Source organism: Eptesicus fuscus, chromosome 7 (assembly GCF_027574615.1).
Source record: "Eptesicus fuscus isolate TK198812 chromosome 7, DD_ASM_mEF_20220401, whole genome shotgun sequence".
NCBI classification, from domain to species: Eukaryota; Metazoa; Chordata; class Mammalia; order Chiroptera; family Vespertilionidae; genus Eptesicus; species Eptesicus fuscus.
The window spans coordinates 94,920,947-94,930,256 of NC_072479.1; the positions used below are offsets into that span (position 1 = coordinate 94,920,947).

At 36.2% G+C, this 9,310-nt stretch overlaps 1 protein-coding gene across 2 annotated transcripts in view; it reads left to right on the forward strand.

Moving 5' to 3' along the window:
• The window catches only part of HCFC2 (host cell factor C2), a 41,319-nt gene extending 34,132 nt beyond the window's left edge, over positions 1-7,187 (forward strand). For both annotated transcript variants that reach the window (XM_008144738.3, XM_054719421.1), the window contains 2 exons: positions 2,621-2,806; positions 3,403-7,187. In XM_008144738.3, coding sequence (XP_008142960.1) covers positions 2,621-2,806; positions 3,403-3,717 — 501 coding nt within the window. In that variant the 3' untranslated portion in view covers positions 3,718-7,187. The remainder of the gene's footprint in view (positions 1-2,620; positions 2,807-3,402) is intronic.
• The last annotated feature ends 2,123 nt before the right edge of the window (positions 7,188-9,310 follow it).

The window sequence follows — 9,310 nt, forward strand, 5'->3', positions numbered from 1 at the left end:
CCGGGTGAGGCCACGCGCCCCCGGGTCCGGGTGAGACCACGCGCCACTGGACCCGGATGAGTCTGGGTCCCTGGGCCCGGGTGAGGCCATGTACCCCTGGGTCCGGGTGAGGCCTTGCGCCCCTGGGTACAGGTGAAGCCGGATCCTGGGTCCGGGTGAGGCCGTGTGCCCCTGGATCCATCCGGGTGAGGCTGGGTCCCGGGCCCGGGTGAGGCCACGCGCCCCTTGGGTCTGGGTGAGGCCACGTGCCCCTTAGTCCGGGTGAAGCCGTGCCCCTGGGTCCGGCCGAGACCAAACCAGAGGGAGTCAGACCTCCGTTACCACCATTTGTCCACCATCCAGAGCTGAGGGGTCAGTGCTGACATGTACACATAAGGAACTGGTGGACATTGAAATTGGGTCTCAAAAGAACTGTTGGTCCAGAAAGAAACTCACTACAGACTGATTCATTTGCCTGTCAGCATAACTATTATTGCTCGTCTCACATTCAGTTCTTATAAGTATATATCTAGTGACATATGATCTCGCTCATCTAGGGGAAATGATGAACAACATAGACTGAGGAACAAGAACAGAACCAGAAACAAGGAGGCATCGATCGGACTATCGGGCCTCAGAGGGAGGATAGGGGAGGGTGAGGGGAGGGGGAGAGTTCAACCAAAGGACTTGTGTGCATGCATATGAGCCTATCCAACGGTTAAGTTCAACAGGGGGTTGGGGCATGCGTGGGGAGGGGCGTGGGATGGGAATGGGGGGATGAGGACAAATATGTGACACCTTAATCAATAAAGAAATTAAAAAAAAAAGACACATGAATGCGTGAAATTAGGATCTGTTCACAATCTGTAATTGAGAATTCTATATACCTAGTTATGTTGTATTCTTTTTAAAGGACCTTTCTATAAAATACATCACTAGCAGGTTATTTATTGATTTTTACTTTTTAATCCTCACCCGAGGATATTTTCCCATTGATTTTAGAGAGAGTGAAAGAGAGAGGGAAAGACAGAGAGAAGTATTGATGTGAGAGAAACACATCGATTGGTTTCCTCCTGCATGTGCCCTGACAAGGGCTGGGGCATAGGAGGAGCCTGCATCCGAGGTACGAGCCCTTGACCGGAATTGAACCCGGGGACCCTTTGGTCCACAGGCTGACACTCTATCCACTGAGCCAAACCAGCTAGGGCATAAGCAGGTAATTTAAAAATCTTATGCAATCACTGGGATGAATTTTGAGTCATAAATAATATAATCTGGCCAGTATAGATAAGGATTTTTTGAAATATCTAATTTTATTAGGTGATGTGTTTAGAGAATAGAATATTTTTCTTACTCTGAACTTTATTTCTGATTTCACAGTTTTAAAAAATGTAAAAGCCCCTGTAGGCTAGTGAAAACAATTTAAGTTTTCCTTGGTTCTGAAATTCCTTAAAGGAGGACCTCATATATATAAGTAAGATATTAAACCTCTGAGGATTGTGAAATAGATAACAGCCCCAAAGTATACTGAACTAATTTTTATCTGGAATGGGGAATTTCAGAGAGAGAATTGCCAAGAAATAGACTGAATCTCCCAAAGATCTGCACAAATGGTGAATATATCATTTATCATTATATTTGAGTTTTTCTAATATTACTTCTGGTGTCTCTCTTTTTTATATTGGATTTTTCCAATTCTTGAAAACAAAATAGAAATCTTGGTTAATAATTTGTTAGTATTATGCCTAATGAAGTTTCTGGCTTCAGTTTGATTTCATATATAAGGAAATATCCATATAAGGTCCTAGCAGCTACTTGTTTTTCCTAAAAGGTAAAAAGAACTTAACATTTAGAATCAGTAAACTTGGGTTTACATGATTAGTTCCAGGACTCAACAGTGTGACCTTGGACAAGTCACTCATTTAAGCTCTCTGAGACTCAGTTTCCTATGGAGATGACATAGCTCCCTTAAAATGGGATGATGTGTTGGTGCTACATGTTTCCTAGAGGTGTAGTAAAAGTTAGGGAGAATATGTAAAAATTATTTGAAAGTTGTAAATATTATAATCTTCCTACTTAGAGTAGTATGAAATCCAGTTATTTAACATTTATTCATCGTGGAGATGAGATAGTGGTTGTTAATTTTTGCTACCTATGTACTCTTCATGTGCAGAATACCCTTGCACTTCTTTTTATAATCAGAGATTCTCAACTGGAAGGGCACTTTTCCTCTGAGTAAGAATCACCAATTTATGGGCTCAGTTGTTTTGGTATTGGAGGTCTCATTCCATGTGGGAAAAGGGGAAAATACATAAATGTAGACTAGAACCTTTAAACAATTCATTATTTAAAAGTTTTGTTTAGCCCTAATTGGTTTGGCTCAGTGGTTAGAGCGTTGGTCTGCGGACTCGGGGGTCCCAGGTTCGATTCTGGTTAGGGGCATATGCCTTGGTTGTGGGCACATACCCAGTGGGGAGTGTGTAGGAGGCAGCTAATTGATGTTTCTCATCGACGTTTCTAACTCTATCTCTCTCTCCCTTCCTCTCTAAAAAATCAATAAAATATATTTTTAAAAAGTTTTGTTTAATTACAAAATAATTAATTGCACCTTTTCTTTACTTTTGCATGTATTGCATTTTAGATAGGAAATGCAGACGTCCCTGACTACAGTTTACTTAAGAAACAAGATCTTGTTCCAGGCACAGGATACAGATTCAGGGTTGCTGCTATCAATGGTTGTGGAATAGGCCCTTTCAGCAAAATCAGTGAATTTAAAACTTGTATTCCTGGTTTTCCTGGAGCTCCTTCTGCAGTCAAAATTTCAAAGGTGAGATGTCTGGTTAAGACTTGGTTATGTAAATTATTTGAAACTTTGTACATGAAGTAAAACTGTCAGTAAAGAGATTCTTGTTAGTGTCTAATGAAATGGGAGATATTTAAAAGGGGTGGATTAAAAGGTTAAAAGAATATTTTTTGCTAATCAGTCACAATATTTTTAAGAACCAAATTTCAAGCAGAATTACAGCATCCAAGTTAAAGAGAAATCTGCTCTTTCTTAATATTAATTTTATTCTTGTTTATGGAACCAAAGGTTTGTGCTGGAAAAATTTAATAGAATACATAAAATTGGATTATATTTTATCCTAAGGTCCTGCCTCATTAAAATTTTAGAGAAAATATCTGTTTTCAAGCAAGAAAAATACCTTTCTTGGCATAAGACAAGCAGACAATTAAGCCTAGATATGTTTTTGAAAAGAGGGCATTAATTACACATTGCAGATCCAATTAAGGTAGGTTTTTAAAATTCAACAATAAAAGTTCTAACATCTAATACAAAAAACACTTTGTATTCTAAAGATAGAATTAACATAGTAGAGAAAACTTCAGAACTTTACCTGTTTTTTTTTCTCTCCTCTCTTCAAGAATGTTGAGGGTATCCATCTTTCCTGGGAACCTCCAACTTCACCTTCTGGAAATATTTTGGAATATTCAGCCTACTTGGCAATCCGCACAGCACAAATACAAGATAATCCAAGTCAACTTGTTTTTATGAGGATTTATTGTGGTCTTAAGACATCATGTATAGTGACCACTGGGCAACTTGCAAATGCACATATTGATTATACATCCAGACCTGCCATTGTGTTCAGGATATCAGCAAAGAATGAAAAGGGATATGGACCAGCTACACAAGTTCGATGGCTTCAAGGTAACAATAAAAAAGCACCTTTAAATTGAATTGTTTTTACTAAAGCTATTGTGATTATGGTTATTTATTAGTAACTGGTTATGAAGATTTGTCATTTAAAAAGAGTATTCTTTGTATTTCTATCAGTTATGAATTTGAATTTGTAAGCTGTTCTTAAAATGTATTTGCTCAATTCTAGACCCAAATAAAAATAGAAAAGAAGCAAAGACTCTCTGAGATTTAGTATATGGATTCTTTGTTTTAGTCATAGCTCTTTTATAAAGGAAAATACAAAATTAAGATAAAAGCTAGAAGACATTATTACCCCAATATATTTTTTAAAGGTCATGTAACTCAGTCATCCTAGGGTTATTGAGGAGATCCTAGTAACTGGCTGTTGTACAGTGTGCTGTCTTATACCGTAAACATTCCCTACATTGTAAAGGCCCTGTCTATGAGTACTTCCTCTAACTTTATATGATCAGTGATCCTCCCACTACTGTCTCCTATTGGGTAATATTTGTTTTACTAATCTTAGCAGCCATTTGATTTCTTTGTTTATATATAGTTAGCACAGAACTTAATGAAATTTAAAAAGAGGCAAGTTCAGAAACTGCTTTTGAATTTTTATTATTTTTCCAGAATTATGGCAAAATATAATGGGTTTTCTCGATTCCTATTAGGGTGATATATTGGAATATATTTTTGGCCAAAGCACTTAATTTATCTGGCCCTCAATTTCCTCATTAATAGATGAGGGAGTTTTAAAAATTTACCTTTAAGGTCCCTTTCAGCACTTAAATTCTTTTTTTTCCTCAGAAGTGAAGTATATCCCTGAACATTTTAACATCTGTTTTAATGGCCCTAACTTTGCTTTTGCTGAAACTAAAACATTCAAAATTAAACCGCATGTTCCCCTTATTGCAAAAAGAAAGAAGCACCTTAAAAGGACACAGATTTTGAAATAGTGTTTTAAACATTTGTAAGATTTTTGTAAATGCTCTAAATATTTTATTTTTGCATTGTTTTTACCTCAAAATTGTATAAACTTTTTTACAACGGAAATATAAGCATTAGATAGCTTACTCAGGTTCCATTACAACCTTAAAGATGCAGATAGGCATTGTGGATACTCTGCTACAGGTAACCTGTTTTAAACCTTTTAGGAATTTCTTGGTTTCACTGCCTATTCAAATTGGGAATAGATACAGAGCAATAATTGCACAAAAGATATTTCAGACTAAGAACTGCAGTAACTGCAGAGGCACAGGTCTATCTTTTTTATACCTTATAACCTATGCCAGTTTAGGTTGACTGAGTAGCTATGTCCTCCAACTTCATGTATAATACTCCAAGCAAAGATAGATTTAATTGTGCAGAATTGATATATATGTGTGTTCCAGTTACTAATTTAAAGTGTATAGAATATTTTAATATATAATTTTTGTAAAGAACTGGGATTTTTATACTACAGTATTTGTAATTAATGTGTCTCATTAATTAAATTTCTCTTAAAGAAAATATGCAAATTGTTAGATTCATACTGAGTGATTTCCAAACTCTAAAGATAAAATAAATGCACTACTATGGTGTTATTAGAATACGTTTTTGTGGCTGTATGAATCCTTAATCTTTCAATGTGTATTTCACAAACAATGTTTACAAGGAGCTTCTCTGGTTTGTTATCCCAGCACCACCCTTGGTGAGAGCTTCATTCTGCATTTGTTTAACTCATATGCTTTGCTTTTTGGCATATGCTTGCTTTTTGCACTAGTAGAATTTTAACTTACCTCATTATTATATTTGTAATCATTTGTATAGCTTCCATAATGTGTCTGATATAGGCTAAACAAAAACGTAACCAAAGTTAAAATAAATGGTAAGCAATTTTGCACATATTAAATGCTAGGGTTTGTTGTGTATGTGTGCGTATTTAGTTATAAAGAGTAAGAATGGAAAGTTATAGTAAGTATGTGTATCAGGCCCAATTATTTTAATGACCTGTTTGCTTTATTAGAAAAAGGTCTGGCTTTAAATCCCTTATTCTCTGTATTAATTAACAGTTTGTATCTTGAAGCACTTCTCTTAATGACAAGGAATAAGCTGATTTTAAGCAAAGAATGGAATACTTGTTTGAGTATGCACATTTATACCTATTTTGTATTTGATTTAGTTTACTTTGCTTAAATGCTTCTACTGTCCTAGACCAGAAGGTGAATATGAACCTTTGGTCCTAACATCTGCCTTATTTTCTAGAGAGGAAGGCATTCTTTCTTTCCGAAAGGATTTGTTAAAATAGCAAATGTTTTTACTTTGAGAATTAGCCCAGAATCTGTTATCATTATTTAGCATTTGTACATTAAATACTAGTCACATTTATCTCTCTGATAAGTGATTGGTGACTGAAAGATGCCACTGAGAAATCTCTGTGGCTTTGACATTAACAGTTAATAAGAGCTCTTTGAGCTGTGTGTTCATGACTAGAATGGATTGGGGTAAATAATAAGAGAAGCGCATTTAGCTTATGATTGGTACATTTCTAAGGGGAGATCCCGTTGAGTAGCAGTGGGCTATGTAATGCAGATGTCATAAGAGGATTTACACTTAGTTAAATTAGTTTCTTTACTCCTCCCACCTGGGTAAGCAATTCAGATGTGCAAGTCTTTGTGCCACGGTCCTCTTCCTGGGCTCTGCAACTTTGGTTCATTTATGTAGTAAAAAGATTTTGATGTTGCATGCTCTTAGAATTATGTTTTCTAAAATATTGTATTGGTTTAATTTTAGTTTAGTAAACTGTTTTGGCAATTTAACTAGAAATAGGGTATTATAAACACACTTTCACCTGCTTTTTTTAAATGGAAATAATCTCATTGCATGTAAGAGGCCCCCCTGCCCTATAACCCAATTACATAAATATAATGATCTGTAAGAAGGTGAAACTGTTGGTCATTATTTCAAAGACTTGTAGACTAGCAAAAATTTGTTCTGATTAGAGATATGGTCTACTATAACTGAAGATATTTTTATTAAAAGTGCAGCACTTGTAGCATAAAAATAATTTGTAACATTGAATATGAAGAGATTATTAGTATTTAAAATTATTGTAGTCATCTGGTCATAAATGAAGTAAGTTGCAAAATAGACTTGGTCTTTCACCACTTAAGGTTTAACTGACAGTTATGTTTTTCAAGATTTACTTTAGGCAGTTTTATGTATTGTGTACCAATGATATGTAAAATAAAGCACCTTTTCTACTATTACCAAGTATAGGTGTTATTTATTTTGAACTATATGAAAGAAAAATTAGTGATGGCAGAGTAAACTTATAGAAATGTTGATTTTATATTAGTCATGTAAAATAATATAGGCAGATTCATAAAGAATGGATTGTGTCTAAAAACTTGTTTTTAAGTTAGTGGATTGTGTTAGGTAGTCATTTTCTTACAGAAATGTAAAGCTTAAGCCTATTGTAGCTGAACTAGTATGCTTGTAAGTAAAAAGGCAAATAGCTCCAAACACAGTCTAAACTTGTCACCTCTTTTTTTGTCTTCTACTTACTCTTTAAATTTGTGTATTAAAGCATAGTTGGCATATAATATTAGTTTCAGGTGTACAATAGTGATTCAACACTTATATACTGTATGATGGACCACCATGATAAGTCTAGTACCCGTCTGTCATCAAGCAAAGTTATGATGATCTAATAGACTATTCTCTGTGCTGTACACTATTCATCCCATGGATTATTAATTTATAACTGGAATTTTGCATCTCTTATTCCTGTTCACCTTTGCACCTATCTCTATACCTGCCTCCCCTTTGAGGGTTTGTTTCTGTTCTGTTTATTTATTTTTTTTGCTTTTTTTTTTTTTTTGGATTCCAGATATAAGTGAAATCTATTTAATATTTTTTTCCTTATGCTTTTCACCCATTTTTAACTCACAGCAGCAGGCTTCTTTCCTGCTACACCATGGAAATGGATCTTGCAAAAAGGTCAGGAATACTTCTCAATTCCCAGATCCAGTGAATTCTTTGATTATACTAGTCCTTTTAACCATTCTCTTGACACTTTCACAAGTTTTGTTTGTTTGTTTGTTTCTTTGGTACCATGCTCTGCCTTTCTTTATGTATTTCTGTCTCCTTTTCCACCCCTACTGGTCTCCATCCATTTTTTCAAGATTCTGATCAAATTTTGCCAACCTGATGAAATGAAGCCTTTCCTGACACTCCATTTCCAGGTAGATTCTACCCCTTCTTCTTGTACCCCCACTGTCCTTGTTAAATCTTCTTTCATAGCCGCCTCTAGACTGTGCGCCCTGTTTGTTGCAGTTGTTCCTCTCCCTCTGCCAGGTGGGAGATCTCTGAGGCGGAGACTGGGTTCTTATGTCTCCCATATTACCCACTTAGCTGGTACTGAAATATTTCAACAAATTGTTACAGAAAATTGTCGCCTTTATATCTCTCCATACTCTCACTCCCCTTTATCAACTTGGGGTTAAAAGGGGAAGGAGACTTTGAAAGGAAAGGAGTTTTTAGCAGATTTAATAAGGCTTTGGAGGAAATGAAGTCTCCAGCGTCGTCTTCCCCTGTCCTGCTATTATTACTTAGGTTCCTGAGAGAGTTCTGGGATAAGTAGGGCTATGTCCCACGTTTACTAGGCGAAAAGGAGTTTAGTGTAGGTGTGCACAGACCTCAAGAGGAAGCCTTTGGGCTAAAAGATCTCAGCATTTAGTGAAATCAGTGGGCATTGCTAGAATATGATTTTTAACATTGGATGATCAGGAGAAGGAACTAAAAACATTTTCCAAGTTAATTCCTCTGTTTCCCTCTAGGCAAGCCATGGGTCGTTGTCTAACATTAGAAAAAACTACTTATTGTTAATATTTAAGCACAGGGAACTGCTGGAGGACAGGGAACACCCGCATTAGAGCCACACTGGATTCCGTTACATTTCCAGTCAGGTCACTTTGTCTCCCTGAGCTTGTGGGACAAAGGATTCTTAAAGTACTGGAGAACAAAATAACACTGGCACACCTTCCTTCCAAGTTTCCCAGGTGTAGTTGGGAATCTCCATACTTATATATTCTATGATCAGGAAAAGACTTTTTTTTATCAGGTGTGGAAAACATGAACTACAACATTCTGCGTAGAAACAATAAATTCTATAAATTGAATGGAGAAAGAAAGGCTATAAAATTCAAGGATATCAGCCTCCTTGTTCAAAATAGATTATTTTATTAGTATCCATTTACTTCTTTTCTGACCTCTGAAGAACTAAAATCAGGAAAATGTCCACCCTTGTGACTATTCCTCTCAGCGTGGACATCTGAAAATGAGTATGTTGAGGTCCTTTTGTTTTGCATAGTTGGTATCTTGCATAACTTGATTTGAGCAAGAAGCTTGTACTTAAAGTTCATCAAATTCACAGTCTGACTACCACTCATGATAGTACTTCAAAATCCAGTCTTGAGAATACAGGGTTATGAAGCCTTTGGCTTTGGATAGAGAGAAGGGTAGGAAGTCATAGATGTGAGGCTATGGAGGGAACAGAAGGATTTCCTATTTCCTGATTTGATTTGCTGGTTCAGCAAAAAGTCTTTTCAGAATGCTCAGAGATGTCAGGGTGTTTACATACAACCTCTG